The sequence below is a fragment of the Papilio polytes genome, unplaced genomic scaffold, assembly GCF_000836215.1.
Source record: "Papilio polytes unplaced genomic scaffold, Ppol_1.0 DF820678.1, whole genome shotgun sequence".
Taxonomy (NCBI): domain Eukaryota; kingdom Metazoa; phylum Arthropoda; class Insecta; order Lepidoptera; family Papilionidae; genus Papilio; species Papilio polytes.
In genome coordinates, this window is record NW_013528526.1 from 1801869 (window position 1) to 1821712 (window position 19844).

Below are 19844 nucleotides of genomic sequence, written 5' to 3' on the forward strand. Positions count from 1 at the left end.
CATTACCAAGATTATAGCGCCTGACCATTTTATCGTCGCAACATGTAATAAATTACACTTTTAAATCACATTGCAATTTAAAATTTCTAGGTGATGTGAATAATCTCATATTTTACGAAATAAAAGTTTTTTGCACGATTTTCAAAATGACTTCGTGGGATTATCTTTCTACCGCTTACATTTGTGTTAAAGTTAATAATGAAGTTATTTCTTGAAGGTTTACATAGCAATTTGTCTTGCTTCAAAGGTAGCCGAAATGTAGAACGTAGCCGGGAAAAACACGTAGGTTGCTTACATTTTTTTTATTCCGCTCGGACTAAACGGCAAACTCTAGCCTTTTATAAATTATAATAGTATTTCATTGTTACAATGTTTTACAAAAGCAGTACTCGTATACTGAGATTGCCAGGTTGCAGATTGATAGGAACAAAAAAGTAATTTAAAATTTGAAAGCCCTATAATATTGAAAAAGTATTATTCTGTCATCTGTCATACGGAAGGAAAATTTATCAAGCATCATGAGAGCGAAATTATTGTGCAATGTTGTTAAGATAGTGTTGATAACGCTAGGGCTATTTCGAGTTTGATAGCCTGGTCGGAGAAGGCGGGGCGCTTTACGTGCGGTGGATAAAACAGAATTAAACGTAAATACTAAATTACTTGTTTGTTTTGACAACGTATTTTATTTAATAGATAGTATAGAAACAATAATTTGCGTAGAAAGGACGGAAAATGTTTTATTAATACATGATATTTGATATAGAATACGTTTTAATTATTGTTTCAGATATCTGACTGACAAGAGAAACATTTATAACAAGTAGCCAAACATCTCTGTATATACAATTTTTATAATTTTAATAGTTATTGGAATGGCATTATCTTCATTTCTAACAGCAGTTTTTCTTTTGTTCGTTCTTCCCGCGTTAGTTGAGAAAGCATATAAAGTTGCCAATACATAATTCTTTTTAATTTTTTAACTAGTAAGTATGATATAAGTAGTTTAATCAAAGTGATTTTAAAAATAAAAAGAGGAGGCATAGTTGCCAGTTCACTAATTCCACATAATCTCGCTAACGCTAACCTTAGAACTACACTTAAATATAAATAATTATGTTTAAAAACATTTACACAATATTTAGTTTATTTTGCAACAAAAATTGATGATCCAAGAGGAGGCGTAAAACATCTCAAAGAAAGTACTGGTGAAAATTCTTTATTCAATATGCCACGTCTATATATTTTTTAAATGTCTGTTTTTGATTCATTTTTCCTGAAGTCACGTGTGCCCATTGTTACAGACCGTACGGGAGAAGGCCCCGTGTCCAATGTTCGTATGATTTGCATATCGTTATTGAGTATTATTACTGCTACTGCCATACTGTTTTGCGTACCACTCTGTACCCGTGGGATACTGGAAACGCGTTGCTGCTGCCCCAATCACCCAACTTGCCCAGACTGCGGACTTAACTACTGATCCTACATTCCATAAGTGACTTATTTGGTACATTTTTTATTTAGTTTTCAATATGGCTTGTTTAACACTTTACACTGCAATAGTAGCTTTAGGGCTTGTTGTATGTTGTCCCTTAATTTGTGGCAAATTTACAAAATCTTGCAGTCATTCTTGCAAACGTTAAATTTGTTAATATTATTATTTAGGAGCTGTCCCACCAAATTATAAATTGTCTGATAACAATCCAATGTGTAAAATATGTGATGGAAATGTAGGATTTTGATACCTTATCTGTCAGTGACGTCATTTTAAGCTATCTGAACATCTATCAGTGGTGGGACAGGCCCTGTCTTCTAAATGACCTGATTTGTAAAATTTTCATATTCGCATCAGTGATTACAATTTTTATAGTCAATTCATAATTTATTTTTAAATCAATGTTTGTCAACCTATTTTGTATTTGCCTACACGAATGTATTATCCACTTTTTAATATTTTAATATCTTAGCAAAATTTAACAAAATTTTGCATCTGGCAAAGTGTCAGCTTTAACCATGGGCGTCGCCAGGGAGAGACAAGGGCATCTGTATCTCCCTATACTCTGTTCCTGGAGTATAGATATAAAAATTTATGAATAACACCATATTATTAAAAGCTGCATACATTGACATCGAATAGCGATTAATACGTCACGGGTAAGACAGGGTGGCATAAAGTCGCCAAAAAAAATAGCGATGCCCTTGACTTCTACCAGCATGATATCAATAATATTGAAATTTTCCAGAATCATTTGAAGAATTTTGCACTATTTTCAGATAGTTCCCGCGTCGATAGTTTAACGAAGGCAGTGCGTGTAGAACTAGATCATGATTTGTATGAGTGTGCTGACGGCGGTCACGGCGGCCGGCCTCATCGTCCTCGGTCCCTTGATTTGTGAAAAATTCTTCAAATGTATCTGTACCAAGTCGACGAGACGATGATTTATTAAATTATTCCATCGAATGAATGTGTTTCAATTGAATTGAACCAAAGCCGTTTGCTAATATCGTTTAATTTGATGGTGATATCTTAACACAAGAACTTTTATGCAAGACCGTAGGAAAATTTAAATCGATCTGAACAGCGATATTAAAATACATTTTTTTTAAATACCATAAATTTAGACGGGCAGTAAATTGAACATAGATTAAGGAAAAAAATAGTATTTTGGGTAAGGAAGAAAATACCGTGAAATAAGATGTATAATTGCATCATCATGCATTTAACGGTTAACCAATCTTCTTGAGTAGTAAAATCTATCTATGGTGTTTACTTCTAATAACCAAAGAAAAAAAAAGACGACCATTAAGTAAAGACATAAATGGAGATACTAACGAAATCTAACTAATATTATAAATTTGAAAGTTTAGATGGATGGATGGATGGATGGATAGATGGATGGTTAGAGTTTGTAGCCTAAACAGCTGAACGGATTTCAGTGAAATTTGGTACAGATGGAGACGATAGTCTGGAAGAACACATAGGCTACTCACTTTTGTTTTTTTTTAATTCCACGCGGACGGAGTCGCGGGCGAAAGCTAGTAAGAAATAAAACAAATAACTTAGGAAACAAGTTTTATTCTAAATAACTAAAGCATACACCGTAATATCACTTGACTGAACCTCGACTCCTCAACTAGACTAAAGTAATTGAGCAAATACGTAACAACAGTACATTTGCCTAAGCTTACGTATCTGAGTAATAAATAAATTAACAAGAGGTTTATGACACTTAACTATTGACTACACTAATTTGGACTACGTTCCTCGGTCTGGACTTAGAAACTCGCCGGTTTTGTCTGAAACGACTGTGTTTCGTCTTTGATTACTGCTTCCTAAAACTGCTTCATCTAATTTAGCTATGGCGGCAGTTGTACTTGGATTTTGTCCTACAAGTTGTGCACTTGTTGTTGGTTTTACGATTTGAACTTTTTTGTCGTTAATTATTTCAAATTCTCGTTCATCTTTATAACTTTCAGCGCTAGATCTATAAAATCTTTTAATAGGAGATTTACTTTCGGATTCGTTTACTATAGTTTGGTCTATTTGATCAGTTAGTTTCTCCTGTTTGACTTGTGTGAAATTTTCCATCGGTTGAATCTCTTTCTTCATTATTTCTACTAACGATGACGTAAATGTTGTCAATTCTAATGGTTTAAAGGTCGTGGTTGTTGTTGTTTCTTGTGTTGTTGGTGAATATCTTAAAGTCATACGTCTTCTGTATTTTCTTTCTGAACTTTCAGCTGAAGTCTTTGGACTATTCTCTGTTAACATGAAACCAGATGGTTTAGTAAAGTTCATATTTGCATTGACTGTTATTAGTTTAAAATCATCGGTTGTTTCTTGACTCTTCGTCTCGTTTCGTCTTGCGTTTCTTCTTTCAGTAGAATTGGTAAATTGTCGAGTACCGCGGTACACCGGTGCGCTTGTTTCTGAGTATTGTGTTCTGTGATTATTTCTTTCGTCAATAATAACTGGCTGTGGTGTCACTATTTGTATACTTTCATCAACATTACTCTGAGCTGCCTTGGTGTCTTGGTTTTCTAGTATTGTTATAGCCTCTTTAATACCGTCCACATCTTCTGGATTCATTGAATTGCCTGAAATATGAAAAAAATACATGTATTTGTCAAAATTAACTGCAAGTAATTACTTCAAATTAGACTGAAAAATAACTTTACCATCTTGCATCTCTTTCTTGTAAGAGGAGAAGAATGTAAGCGCTTTCATGAGCTGGTAGCTCTTGGAGACAGGAATGTTGGTGTCGTAGAGTCGCGCGGTGTTCTTACAGTCCACGTAGAACCACCAGTTGCATTTAAGGATCGTTTGGTCGAAGAGAGTGGACTCCGGACAGAGGAAAGACTTCATTACCAGACCGTCGTCGGTTAAAGCGCATACATGGAATACCTGGAAACAAATTCGGTTGCTTGAGACAAATATGAAATAAATAAATTATAAGCATATTAGTTTTAAAGATACGAAAACCCAACATCTAAATTATTAATCTCTGTATATTTTTTATAACTTACCATACAACCGAGACTCTCATCTCCATAAAGTCCGGGGAAGTACTTTTGGTCTCCGCAGTGGAAGTTGGTCTCCGGCAGGTCTACCTTGGATTGGAAATGGTCGTCGAAGTTCTTTTCGTAGCCGACTGGATAATACTCCCGCGGGGCGTTCATCACCTTACCCGTTGTTGGGTTTCTGTTTTCAGAAAATTATTATTTTTAACTAAAAATAGACTTTAATATCGAAACATTGAATTAAACTATATACCTCTTTGGTTTCTGCTGCACGGACGCAACTACAATTTCCGGTTCCGGTTGTGTTTGGAATACCGGCAGTTCTTCGGTCGTGGTGGTTGAAGTAGACGGCGTCGTTGGGATCGGTATGTTAGCGTACTTGTTCAGTAATTGCTGCTGCCTTAAAGCAATCGCCGCTTCAACCGCCTCCATTGAAATATTTCCCGCTTTCGCTATCTCGGCTATCTTCTCATTTATATCTTCTTTACTGAACTTCAGCGCTGTATCATCTCCATAACCTGATATCGTGTTGTAGTCATCCACTTTCTTCGTATTAGTATATTGGCTCGCATCTTGTATGTGGGGGTCTACAAAGTTAGAAAAAGGATTGATGGTTTTGCGGAAAGAATTTGAGTTAGTGTCAGACGGATATGGTGAGTTATGAAAGCCTGGTGCGGGTACGACTGATATCGCTTGTGTGGGTGGAGCCGCTACTGGCATGGGCACGAACGGGTTGACTGGAGTGGGTACGGTGTAGATGCGTGTGTTAATGATTGGGGTTGGAGTGATGCTTGATGGGAACGGCTGTCCGTATTGTATTGCTGTCATGTGTGACACCATTTTTGATAAGTTGTCTTGTGATGAATGTGTGTTCTCACTTTGATAGGCGAGTCCGGGACCTTTCGACTGCGGAGCGAGCGGCGAATATGCTTGAGTTGATGCTATTGGTAGAACCTTTAGCGTATCTTCTTTGGGCGGCAATGGTCTGAATGGCGGAACTCCCATCGGCATAGGCTTGGCGAGTGTGATCGTGGGCTTCGCCATAGTCATAGTATTGGGCGAGGCTATGGTGGGTACAATGATTGGCTGCATGGTGCTGGAAACGCGGCGGTGGAGACTGGATAGCTTGTCCATTGCGGCCTGGTTCGGACGGGCCGCCGAGGATACTGGTCTCATCATGATCCTGTTTTGTTTGCCACGTTTCTGAAATTTACAGTAAACAATAAGATGAATAAATAACATTTTTTGTTTAACGTATTTTTATTTGATTTTTATAAAATACTTATTTAGTGTTTATTTAAATTAGACAAAATTATTATTACCTCTTGCTTAGCAGGGGTCCTACTTGATGCATCGACAAGGACGTTGGGCGCGCCATTCTTGAAGCTTACTGATCTCCTTCTGCTTGGGTCCAAATTTGTTAGCGACTGCTCAAAACCCAGCTCGTCTCCTAAACTAAACCCTGAAACAACAACATAACAAATCATTTAACTTTTATTAAACATTGCTGATTATCCATAAAGCGCTACAAATTATCTAACCTACTTATCTAGCATATTTAGATAATTACTCCAATCTAGTTCTGTAATTACACGAAGATTTTAATCAAATTCATGTGTCTTTTTAACACTATCAGTTAAGTCGTCCTTCATAGATTTTTCGTAAATAAAATAGGATGTAACACATCGTTGAGTAATTAAAAAAACATTAAACCACCAACATACGGAACACTTTCAAATAATCTATAATGTTTTGTTTTTCGAGCAAATGAGTTAAAACTGGTCGAGTATAGCGGAAACAGTCACGATTTATTAATACCAAATTATAACACGTATTGCACAAACAAGGGGATTGAGTTATAATATAGGAAATGGTCAATAATCAGTCGAGGTCACATATAAAACGTCAATGCTTAATTACGTTACGTATGAAGGCTACGTGCTAGGAATCAAACCTTGACATGGGCCAAAGATACTATCGTAAACCAAATTAAAAAGTTCTAATTCTAAAAATTCACTTGACCAGGCCCAGATCCACCGGCGACTGTAGTACCTCAGATGATGATGATGATTATGATGATGATGGTGTGAAAAGGCTATTCTACTAGCTACAAATCATTCATTTATGTGATGGTATGAGTACTATAACGGCTCTATATAATCATCAATGTGCACAATAAAGCAGCGATCAGAGATTGGCGATAGCTTATGAAGCGTAGCTGTCACAAGATGACCACGACCAGCCTAGATTGATTGACAGTAAAAATAAAATATTCAAAATGTTTAATTTAACTACTCTTTTCTAAGAATGAAGTTTCTGACATTAATACATAAGACAGTCTATTGTCTGCTTCATAAGAGTTACCTTTCTTTAAGTGTTTTTAATTGTTAAAACTAAGCTTACGATAATCGCATACCGTATTCGAAGTATGATCAGATATGTTTAACTATAAGGATTCTTCCTCATCAGGAATCCTTCCTCACATTTGATAAAAGTTTTAAAGACTGATTGCAGATAATAAAATAACAAAAAAAAAACTATAAGGATTTCGGCACTTAAAAGTTGAAACAAACATTATATTTAACTTACCTAGACTGGCGTGCGCTTTAATACCCCCTAAGTTCCGCACCCTGAAGAGACCTGATTTCTTGAAGGCGCAGTTGATTTTGAAACCGAAGTCTGACTCCAACACGCAGAGTGGATGCGTGACATCTGAGAAAAAAAAAAACAGATCTTAGAACAAGTAATAGACGTAACATAATGATTTACACTACAAGAATATACATTTACATTTCACATATACATTTTCATGTCGATTTTTTACTTAAGATTTCTATGAAACATATTCATGTGTACCAGTAGTAAAAAGTGAAAAGATTTGTATTTTTATATTTTTGGATTTTTGTATGTATTTGATAGACGTAAAAACTACTGAGTCGATTTTAAATTCTTTCTTCTTCTTTCACAATTAAAAAGCTACGTTATCAGTGAGTAACATAGGCTATCTTTATTTTTATTTAATGCACAGTAAGTCGCGAGCAACAACAAGTATGCGATAAAACAGTAGTCATTCGAAAACTAGTTCTTCATTAGTGAATCAAAGGAAGCGGAACTTTCGCGATGCCTAATTAATTCTCATCCGTAAGTCATTATTGCTCCATCGCCTCCATCCAGGATATTGTTTGAACGGCCTAGATTTCTCCTCGTCCTACGCTGTTTTGCTACTAACTTTTACGTAGCGTAGTAAGTTTTAAAACGATGATTACGGACTAGAAAACATATAACCATAGACAGTCATCTAATGTCAAAGAATAAGTTTGTTTTCTTGTCCATTTTCTCAACTACTACTAATAGAACCCTAGTAACTGTTTATTTAGAATATTAGAATTTAAATATTTGAACATTTTAATATAACGAATTTAATTTAGTTAACCGTAGGGTTAACAAAACAAAATAAACTCATATAAAGTGTTAACACTTGTTATTTTTTAACATCGACAAATCCTAGCGTTTTTTACCGTTTGAGGAAAAACATTTAATGAACACATTCATTCAGTCTTTGTAGAACTCCGCCCACTTTCACTGGTCACTGACCCAGGCTACTGGACTCACATGACTCACAACAGGGTAACCGGATGTCGGAGAAAGGAGTGTGTACAGATAGCAAAAACACATTTAACAAAGTATTTTTAAAAATCAAATATAGAAAATATCGTGTATTAAGATAGTTAAACAATAAATTGTTTATTATCTTATGAATACTATAAACTATTATAGTGAAAATAATCTTCAGGCCATAAAAAATAAATTCCCGCCAACAAAGTTGAGTCTACCCTTAATTAAGGATGACAAAACTTTAGTTATATGTTTCGTAAAGTTCCATTTAGGTGTTCTGATTTATGCAACTAAATTTAATAAAACAAATAGATAAATAATTTAGTTTTTTTGTTAACCTTACTACAACGTTGCACTACATGATGTAATTTTAAGTGGTTCATCTTATAACGTCACTGAAACATATCCGGTCACATTTAGCGCGGATTTTGTAATATAAATTAAGTGTTGATTGAATAACGTACTATCAGCCTTGAGGTAAACACATTATTGAAAGCAAGCTATTCGACTGATCAATGACATGTTCGCCGCTCTTTTTCATTGCCGAAATATTAAAAAAAAACATATACCCATTTATTTCTTCTTGGTCTTTTTATTATTTAAAATAGGATAAACAGAATTACCCACAGTCTCCCTTTTTTTGCCGAAGGAGAATGCGTTACGCATACTCCGTGCCTCGGGGCTGACACGAGAGTTATGTGGGACTCTCCCCCCATAGTGGGGGGCATAACCTAACTAAACCCCTCCGTTCCCTCCTGGCTATTGTGTGGGGCGCCACAGAATCGCTTTCGCTTGCCACCGCGACGATCCACAGTCTCCCTCTCTTAAGTAGCCGCGGTCCAATATACGTTACTCTTCTACGCAAATCTATCAGTCGTAATATAAACACCTCACCAATATGTTCTTTCGTACAACCTATACATTTACTCTTCGATCTTCCTCATCATTGCCAGGTAATTCTAGTTACTTGCTTGTTTCTCTGATCATTTTTTCCCTTATATCACGCTAACCCTTAGCTTCTCGATATCTCCGTCAATGGCGCTATTTTTAAAATACCTCTAATTTTAAACTTTAAATAAAATAACAATCTATTTTTTTTTAAATCTTTTCTACAAATGAAAGTTATGGTAACATTTAAATTAAATGTCTTCAAATTGGTACAGCTGTTTAATGTTCAAGTTTTCACAAACACACCGTAAATGTTTGACGCCTTACATTGTTAATAAGGTCAAACATAACCTTATCATTACTCTATTGAAGTCTTTTATCGAGTGCTGTTGTTTCCATAAGAAAGTTGTGAACAATCAAACAGATAACATCTATAAAATACCACATCCGATGAGATCCGTAACGTACACATTATCTCATGTTAACTGCCGTAAATAACCGTAAGTAATCGTAAATAACCGTAAAATTGTTCCGACGCAACAGTTTAACCGCTGTTCTGTGCTTTATCCATTATGTATTGTGCGCAATGAAGATGCACAAAACGACCCATCTCACATTGTTTCAAAGATCTCATAAGACGTACTTTTATTTTTGGATTGGTCGAAAAATTGTTGACTGTCTTCCTAGCTGGCTTTATCAAGGGACTTGTATGCGTTTATAGGTATGACAGTCATTTTGCTTTAGTTTTATTTTACAGGCTTAACTGTGTTTTTTAGAGTAAGTAGTGATTAAGACACTTAGTGTAGATTTAGTTTGAGATATGTAACCTCCAAGCTGAGGCTCAGTGTTCAAGCAGATAAAGCCATTTCCAGTTTGCCGGCTACGTTTTATCAGTTACTTATTCGTATTTCAAAAATATATAGGTTAGTACGAAAATTTTCGATAAAGTATTCGTATCGACATTGATAAATTTTGTAGAAGATTTGTGCAGCGCCCCTAGCGGGCGTAAAATACACCAATAAATCACATACAATTTTTATCAATGATGTTATGAATACTTTCTCATAAATTCTTGGTATTTCCCCTGATTTATAACCTATTCAAATATACTAAATTATAGATCAAATAAATAGTTAACACTTATAGTCAGCTGTTTAACGTCGTTGATACGACAAAGGCTTACATCTTTTACCGGTTTAAAGCCTGGTTGAAACTCATCAAAACATATCGTCAACAAAGCAGTGAGACTAAACCGGTCCTGTTAAATGATCAAAACTTTAGTTATATGGATATAACAGCTAAATGATGGACCGTGGCAAGGAATTTCACTTTCGTTTTGACTGTGAAAGTGCGTGCAGGTGGCATGTAGGCAACGGACGCGTCTTACGTCAACTTTACAAATTAGCGGACGAAAGTCAAGACAATAAATAATGAATGAAAACAAACAAGAGAGCACTTATGTTACTCCCGTATTTAATGGTCAATTTAGTGGAGATTTAGTAAGAGATATACTAAGGACTTAAAAGACTAAAAAACTATTAGCTAATCGAACAGTTTTTCTTAAATGATTACTACAACCTGTAGATAGTAGTAGGAAGATAAAAAAATAAAAAATAAATAAATAAAAATAGTTTATTAATTTCCCCTTGGACAGGGGACTGGTGTCCAAACTAGGGTGATCCCTGTGTCCATTACACATCACCAGGCCCCCACCCCACAGACCAAAGTGAATCTTACAAACAAACTTAAAAACAAACAGATATTTATTACTTAGTAAAAATAAAGAAGAAAAAATAAAGGAACAGAACATAGGTAAAATTGTTAAATCAATTAAATTAACTTTAAGAGAACTCTAAAAAGAAAAAAAGCCTTGTAGTATTATTTTAAGAGCGGGCGCACGCCTGTGACCAAACTAACGCTCAACTGTTCTGCGTTTGTCGATTGTTTAGGCACAAAAATCTAATAGTGTGCGCAACTCAATATCACAGGAATCAAAGCGGGACTAAACAGTTGTGCGATAGTTTAGTTTCAAGTGTACGCTCGCTCTAACTAATAACCGCGAGAATAACTTTTAATTAAACTCACACGTTCTTCCACAACGGGATGTCAACTTTCTTGTTAGTAAAAAGTTACAACTGATTACAAATTGATGTTAGGTGTCCAGTAATCAGTGCTTTAATGAGAATGACCTTTACCCAGCAATTGAAGATATCGTTACATTCTCACTCGTTATTAATAATGTGATATTTATATGAAAAAATTACCTAAGAAAGTAATATAGTAGTATTTTAATGTACTTAGTAGTACGCTTTATTAGTTAACTAGCTGTTCCCGTGCGGCTTCATCCGCATGAAATTTTGAAAATTTTACTTTATTGTTTACATTTGTCAAATTATCAATTACAAATGTCAAAATGACATAGCATGACAAACCTTAACAATCTTGCTTTCTTGATATTGGCAGCAACTTATGGTCTCTTTCCCACATTAGGGTTTTTATCCAAATTATTTACCTCCTAACTTTAATGGCGGGAAAATATATGGTCTAAAGCACGACGTAATTGTAGGGCTTTTTATTAAAAAAAGGATTATTCAAAAATATTCTGTAATTGCTGACATCTTAGGCAACAAAGAAGTGTGTCTTAATGCTTTATTATATTAGTATAGATAAAAAAATACGAAATAGTTTTTGATTACGAAAAAATGAATCAAATGATGGACAACTAGGAATTATGAATAAACAAGAAAACAAACCCGAATAAAAAACCTTTTTACAGTGGTAGTGCCCGCTTTAACATCATAGCACGAATGGGCCGGTACGCCCGGTGTAATACCACGACCACACAGAAGACAGGCGTGAAATGGAAGCAATTCCGTGTTTCGTCTGATGAGTGTGGTGCCGGAGGCCTAATTTAAGTCCCTTTCTCTTTACCACCCTTTTCTTAAAAGGAGAGGATGGGAAGGGGAAGTTGATTTGACTGTGGAGGAGATGCACAGGAAGGGGATATATCCTCTTTATGTGCGTCTCCTCCTCCGTCGGATAAGGGTAGACAACGCATCTGTAATTGCGGATGTCTATAGGCAGCGGTCGCTTCGCCATTTTGGCGGATTCATGTGGCCGTTTGCTCGTTTGCCACCTTATGTTATAAAAAAAAAACCTCTTTTTAAGTTGGTTCAAAAGGGAATGTCTTGATTCTTTGAACTGCGTGTAACCGTATTCATTTCCTGCACCTATTACAGACGTCAATGTCTAAATATACTTTTACATTATGTGAAATTTAACTAACAAAATAAAATCAGTTTTCATTTATAAGGCACTATTGTAAATGAACAATTAGTTAACTTGGCTTGAAATCAAATATTATCGAATACTAAAACAGAACAAACAATTGTTAGCTAAAGCCATAGGCTATTTATTACATTGGTTATTATTAATAATGAAGAATTAAGGATTATTAACACACAATTATGTTTAGGGTCGTAGCATAAACAAGGAGTCATGGTTACAAACATAATAATTGCTAACATCTATTAATAGAAGTTATTTAAACAAATAATATTTAATTTATATGTTTGTTTTTTAATTAAAAATTGCATGCAAGTGCGGTGATGGTAAAATTATTTACTATTATATCCATCTTAATTTATTGTTATCGTGATTCATAATTGTAATAAAAAAAAACAAATATTATGCATTTCTAATTAGCAGTCATCATTATTAATGACACATCTAGTCACTTTAACGTTGTGTACAATTCGAATCATACTAATATTATAAATGCGAAAGTTTAGATGGATGGATGTTTGTTAGAGTTTGTAGCCTAAACGGCTAAACGGATTTCAATGAAATTTGGTATAAATGTAGAGGACAGTCTGGAAGAACACATACTACTCACTTTTGTTTTTTTATTCTACGCGGACGGAGTCACGGGCGAAAGCTTATATGACATAAACGACGGTAAACTTGACCCATCTAGTTTGCGTTAAACTGCGCCTGCGCAACAAGTCGTTAAATAACGATTATATTATAACCACTTGGCCCAGTACTCCAATACTCTTGATAATAACCTACTTCTATTACTTTTGCACTAAGGGGCTCCTTGAATAGCCTCAGGGTCTTACTTAATGTCCCCGAAGTGAGAAAAAGGCGTCGTAATGCGCTACCAGTTCTAGCCTGGCCAAGGCTTAGGGCCCTAACATAAAAAATGATAGTGTTTTAAATTATTTCATTTTTAGTTTAAATATTCGTCAACTCTTTTATACCGCAATCGTAGTGCCAGCAGGTTGCGAAGCCTTTCCAAATAGGATCTTAACCAATTAATAACATAATTATGTCGAAAGTAGTGGTGATACACATTAACATTTAACATATGTATAACCACATCCATAATGTAAATTAGCGGCGGTCAAAGTTAAAACACGTGTTTAACTAAACAATGTGTAACTATGTATATCTTTTGAGGCACGTCAAAGTTTGACAGAAGTTCTTCGCTAAGCGAATATGGTATGAAATTATTCCGGTTAGCCCTGTGACGCCCTTCTAACTGCGTCTTAACATGGTCGTCCTAAACACCATACTTATTGGCAAATTACATAACTTACCTACATCGTTTGACACACTTTATTTATTCTAGTTATCAGTGTGGAAGGGTACATCTGTAGATGTAGACCTAGAGAGAAATGGATAGATTGTGTGAAAGGTGACATGATCAAGAAGGGAGTGATGACTGAGATGACGGATGATACAGTTATTTGGAGGGGAAATTATGACACTTTATTATATTCTATACGTCATAACAAAGTAAACTTTTAAGGGGAATTTCAATTGATTAAATAAAATTTACTTTAATGGGATAAAAATTAGGGCATTTTTTATAACTGCAAGTTCAACCAATGTATAGTTGATAAACAACTAAAACTAAAAATTCACGTCTCTTCAAGTAACTATACTTTCTAAGTATTTATATATTACGTTGTATATGTAACAGTATAAACATTAGCTTGCTTGTATCGCTGATTTGATAGGAAATTCTTAATGTCGCTTAACGAACTTTTTGCTGCGACGGCGCCGGCTTTTGAGGTTAAACTGTTATTTTCTTTTACATAAATAATGATAGCTGTATTTCCTAACCTATATAATATTGTGTTCCTAATTCCATTCCAATAAAATCAAACAAATATTATAAATGCCAAAGTCTAGATGGATGTTTGTTAGAGTTTGTGGTCTAAAGTGATGAACGGATTTCGATGAAATTTGGGATGTACTCGTAGAGCAGTCTGGAAGAACGTTTTTGTTACATTTGTTTTTGAAATTCCGTGGAGTCGCGGGTAAAAGCTAGCTAACACAAATTTATTAAAATGAACATGACGATTTCAACATAAATTAATGTTGTAATTATGAAGATTAAAAAACCTTCAAAGGTTTTTATGACCATCTAGCGGCCTCATCTAAAAGAATTAATGTAAAAAAATGACATAAATTATGTATAATATGTAGGTCACATTAATATGATATCTTTATTAATAAAGCAACCTTTCGAATTAGAATATTATAGAAAAAACATACAAAGTGAGAACCTCCTTTTTGAAATTGCTCAAAACCAAACAACATTAAGAGCCTGCAAAGATTAAAGACTTAACTGCCGAAAGTTTGATCTGAATGGACTTCCAAACCAAAATCATGTGAAACAAAATCGTTCTAATGCACACCTCCATACATTGTTATACTGACGAAGGGTCAGACTAAATTATCGGTCGATTAAAATGTCTTTAGTCTGCGGGGACTTTTTTTAGTACAGTTGTCAATTCCTCACTAGTCTATCATACTAATATTAGGAATGCAAAAGTTTAGACGGATGGATGCATACTCGTATGTTTGTAGCGTAAACGGCTGAACCGATTTCGATGAAATTTGGTATAGATGTAGAGGATAGTCTGGAAGAACACATAGGCCACTCTCTTTTGTTTTTTTTTTAAATTTCACGCGGAACTTAATTATGAAATATTTGTTTAGATAGAATAGAGCTCAAAATAATTCAACCGATTGAAAAAATCTTTGATCATTAGAAAGCTACTTAGTAACAAACAGGGTATGGATGTGACAGAAAAGATTTGAGACATGGTCTTTGCTATGCGAAGCTGAGACGGATTGCTAGTTCAAAGAGATCAGGTCACCGCCAGACTCCCTGATTGTACATACTATTACTTCTTTCACCATATTTATCTATCTATACTATTATAATAAAGCGTAAACACACACTTCTTTGTTGCCTAAGATGTCAGCAGTTACAGGATATTTTTGAATAATTACTTTTTTAATAAAAAGTCCCACACTTACGTCATGCTTTAGGCTATACATTTTCACGCCATTAAACTTAGGGGGTAAATATTTTGGATAAAAACCCTAATGTGGGAAAGAGACCATAAGTTGCTGCCAATATCAAGAAAGCCAGATTGCTAAGGTTTGTCATGTCATTTTGACATTTGCTATTGATAATTTGACAAATATAAACAATAAAATAAAATTTTCACAATTTCACGCGGATGAAGCCGCACGGGAACAGCTAGTTAATAATAAAAAAAAGATACGAGATGAATTAATTAACCTTTACCACATCCTTGACTCCATTTGCATGAATATTAATGAATTTTCATTCATATTGAATATATTTAAATATTTCTCTATGCATGAGATTAGAAAGTCAATGTTGAATTTATAAAAAAGTTTCAAAAAAACAAAAATCTTATAAATCATATTAACGTTTGCAAGGTTCATTGAAGTCCTTTAAAAGCATAGAAACCTTGTTGAATATTATTGGGTATAAAAAAAGATTTGACCTACTTTAGATGATTAAATCGATGAAGAGTAACTGTATCGATTTATTACCGGGGAAAAAAGGTTACATCTCTGTCTCTATGTAAAGGGAATGAGCAGGACGACAATAAAATTTTATACATGTCATTCAGCATTGAGAACTCTCCTTTAATTTAAATAACAAGGATATTTAAACAGCTTTCCTTGCAAGAGGTTTCCAACATTACCAGTCTACCGTGAATGTATTGTAACTTTGTAATTATGACATGTTTAAAGTTATGACATGTATAACAAGATTCAAAATTAACTGCGGCTCGTTAAGCGCGAACGTGTCCGAGTTCTGCAGTCGGAGGAATATGCGCGTAAAGATCCAGTACTTTTTACGTCTCGCCGTATTCTCATATTGTTACCACAAATCTTACATTATTATAGCGGCACATGTTGAATTTTGAGTTGCCATAAAGTACAATTAAATGTCAACTAGAACTCGTTCATGACAACTTAAATATAAGTACAGTGACGTCATACTTGTATGAATATATTATGGAAAACCAGAGAAAGTATATTCCGGTTTTGATTGAAGTTACACATTTTCTACTACGACTTCATTATAGCTAGATTTTCCCTACTACATTTAACTGACTATTTACGTAATTTATTCGTAATAACCAATATAAATAGCTTTAAATAAAACCTATTAATCAAATTAAAGTACCGATCAAATATTCTTAAATCACTATGGTAAGTAGCCAAGGTTGTTAAGCAATAGAAGAAAAATGGCAAGGCTTATGTTTAAATTTTTACGATATTAAGGAATCGATTGCTTCATCGCGTTATTAATAGGCTGCTTTGTATTCATATTTCGTAAAGAGTATTCAATGTACATTTATTTTAGAATATCCATCGCGTTCACAAAACGTGTAAAATGCAGATTTTTGTACCTCAATACATCAACCTCCGACTAATACGTCGTGTATCAATCGTTAAGTGTTTTTCATAGATATCTAACTAATATTTCTATAATAAAGTATGATATGGGTAAGTGAACTTAGATCCGACGACTTACGTAGCTCGGCTGGCGACGATGCGCCAAAAAGTTTGAATTGTGTAATACACTGTGCTGACCTTTCGTATGGAAAAGGGTAGAAAGTTGTTTCGTTACTTTCAGCAAATATTAAACCACTTTAATGTGAATCTAACTATGAAGCCCAACTCATGCGAAACACATATTACCAAATATTGCTATCTCTATTTATTTAAAAGAAATTAAGAACGTGACCACATCTGAAACTTAACTATCAAAACTATTTAGTCTTGCTTTCATTCCCATGAGCTTACATAGAGGTGCACATTACTCGATTTTTAGTTGTCCAACTAAACAGTTGAATTTGCTGCGAAACAATCGACAATCGCACAACAATTGTGCGATAGTTTAGTCCGCCTCCCCGCTTACTACCGCTCTAAGATGTATATTTCATACAATTTTTGTAGTCGAAACCCACAGAGGCCACGCTACAAATTCCTTGTAAACCATCAACCGAAGACGTTTGAAAGTTATTGTCTTTATCCATTTTCACGTAATTGTTTACACGCAAAAGATGGACGATCAATGCTATTTTGAACTTTACCACGTAGTGATAGGGAACAAATTTGTATGGTTTTAATATACTAATAACATTACACTTGAAATGTGTTTAATTATTGGTTGTCTGTTGTGTAATCAATGCCTTCAAACAAAAGACACAGGCATTTATAAGTAATTGAAAGTGATATTTGTCTTGTGAAGTGTTTCCCGTTCTTCCCGATCAAATAAAATGATCGTTTAGCCAATCGGTCCAACGGGAAACACCCGTCTTTTGTTAATAATAAACATAAAAATAAGCCTAAAGAAAAAAAAAGAGAATGAATTGGAACATTCTTTAGTCTTTTGGATACAAAACTTTTTTAAATTCCACGCGGAAAGAGTCACGGGCAAAAGCTAGTATTTATTAAAAAAAAAATCATCAGTATCATTATCTTTAATAACTGAGAACAAGTTTTGTACAAGTATTCGACAATGCAAACTTACAGTTAGACTAGTTTTTGTACAACAATAGACTAGGTCAGTGTAACTACACGCTGTTAGTAACTAGGTCATAGATTGCTTCTGGAAATAGTTAAATAATTGTGCTGTTTTGTTATTTAGTTTATGCTCGACTTGTGCACTTAACGGCCATGACTCCTGCCTCTAAACTTATAATTAAGCGTAAACTTTGCCTTGTTAAGTTATCTAACTTGGTTTTTCAGAATTAATGTTATCAGAGTTGTTTTTACTAGTACTTTTGCAATCTTTTGTAGATTTCTGAACACTCAGAAGTAAGATACACGCGTACATCACATAATAACTATTTAGAAGACTATTAGGACATTATATAATTTCTCTACTAAGATGTCCAGATTAATTAACTACTAAATGTTACGTCGAGCAATTTTGAAAAGTGTCAGCTACAAAAATGTAGTAAAACTCAAAGTGTCTCTTTTACGACTTTTTCTCAAATTCTTTAGTCTCTTATCTTACTCGTTAAAGTCACCAAAACTAAATAATTCATTCTGATAGTGAATCACAAACGAAAGCGTAGACAAATTAAACCTGCATTGTGTCCAATTTGCACTTTCACTTAGCTGTATGCTTATAAGGAGTTTAGTTTTGTTCTGAAAGGCTTAGAGCACGTTTAGGCTTAGACTAAATTATCGCACAACTGTTTAGTCGCGTTTGGATTCCTATGAGCTTATATGGAGGTGAACACTACTTGATTTTTAATCCTGCTAAATAGTTGAATTAGCTGCGAAACAATCGACAATCGTACAACAGTTGTGCGATAGTTTAGTCCAAGGTTGTCCGCCCGCTCTTAGTCTACTGCGAGGAATAATCTACCTAAACTATTTGAAACTTAAATTTTAAGAAAAGTGCTGTAAAAAAACTTTATTTTTTTATCCTCTAATATAATTACTACTAAATTGTATGAATATTTATTCATTTATGTGTTTATTTGTTTTTATTTGTCTTAGTGAATAAGGAACAAAAATTCATTGACACTAAAAAAAAACCTAATGCAGAGTCGATATCAATAACAAAACCACTTTCTCACATTCACAACTATCAGTTGCGATTTCATTGCTCTCCATGGTCAAGGCCGTTGAAAGAATCTTCCAATGAAACCGGTAATGTATTCAAAATGGAATTTCACTCACGATTTATCGCGTCTTGGATAGGTATTGTAGTTTTTGCTTGATAGAAGGCATTAGATGTCCCATTTGCGGTATTGTTTAGTTATTGTTAGTTACTAGTAAATCATTTTTTACATTTAAACAATAAAACTGGATCAATTAAGTAAGGTTTGACATTAGTAAAATTACATGAACATTATTTTTGACACATTCTACAGATAAAAATTATTTTCATCTTAGTTAAAGTACCGAGCGATTTCTACCATCTATCTGCTATCCATCAACACACATTGGAGAAGACTTAGGGCACCAATAAATCACAAAAGTCTGATAACAATCCAACGTGTAAAATATGTGATGGAAATATCGGATTTTGTTCCCTTATCTGACAGTGACATTTTTAAGCTATCTGAGCCTCTATCAGCCAGTCGTGGGATAGGATCCTTTAAAGGGTTTTTATGGCAATGTAATTTCAAAACATAATTTAAATATCGACTTCTTTATTTATATGTAAGACAGATCTTACCGGACAAAAAAGTAGACAATCATTAGCAAATGTCATAAAATCCAAGTATATATTTACTTTCTCGAGATTCTCTAGACTTTGTAAGTGAAAGTATTTGTAAAATGACATGTAAAGTAGACATACTTATGCATTCTTGTAACCTTTTTCTTCATAAACAAACCTTGAAATGCTACATTATAGTATTGACAAACAAGATTATCAATCTTCTTACTAAAATAAATCCGAAAGTTTAGATGGACCAGCTTAACGGATGTCAATGAAATTTGACACAGATGTA

General features: G+C 34.3%; 1 protein-coding gene and 1 long non-coding RNA gene across 4 annotated transcripts in view; one reads left to right on the forward strand and one right to left on the reverse strand.

The window, feature by feature from the left end:
• The first annotated feature begins 472 nt into the window (after nt 1–472).
• Nucleotides 473–2458, forward strand: LOC106110321. 2 transcript variants are annotated; one of them, XR_001226075.1, is made up of 4 exons: nt 473–644; nt 788–983; nt 1302–1504; nt 2272–2458. It is a non-coding gene; the product is annotated as an uncharacterized LOC106110321 (long non-coding RNA). The 2 variants fall into 2 exon arrangements; XR_001226074.1 differs by lacking the exon at nt 788–983 and having other exon boundaries at nt 474–644.
• A 599-nt stretch (nt 2459–3057) lies between these two features.
• Nucleotides 3058–19844, reverse strand: part of LOC106110367 — a 36435-nt gene continuing 19648 nt past the window's right edge. Inside the window, exons 2-8 of one of the 2 annotated variants that reach the window (XM_013292183.1) lie at nt 7108–7230; nt 5841–5980; nt 5397–5721; nt 4772–5105; nt 4525–4699; nt 4177–4402; nt 3058–4095 (exon numbers count right to left, since the gene is read on the reverse strand). In XM_013292183.1, the coding sequence (XP_013147637.1) occupies nt 3254–4095; nt 4177–4402; nt 4525–4699; nt 4772–5105; nt 5397–5721; nt 5841–5980; nt 7108–7230 (2165 nt within the window). In that variant the 3' untranslated portion in view covers nt 3058–3253. Of the gene's footprint in view, nt 4096–4176; nt 4403–4524; nt 4700–4771; nt 5722–5840; nt 5981–7107; nt 7231–19844 lie in introns of both variants that reach the window. The other variant, XM_013292182.1, reaches the window with a different exon arrangement.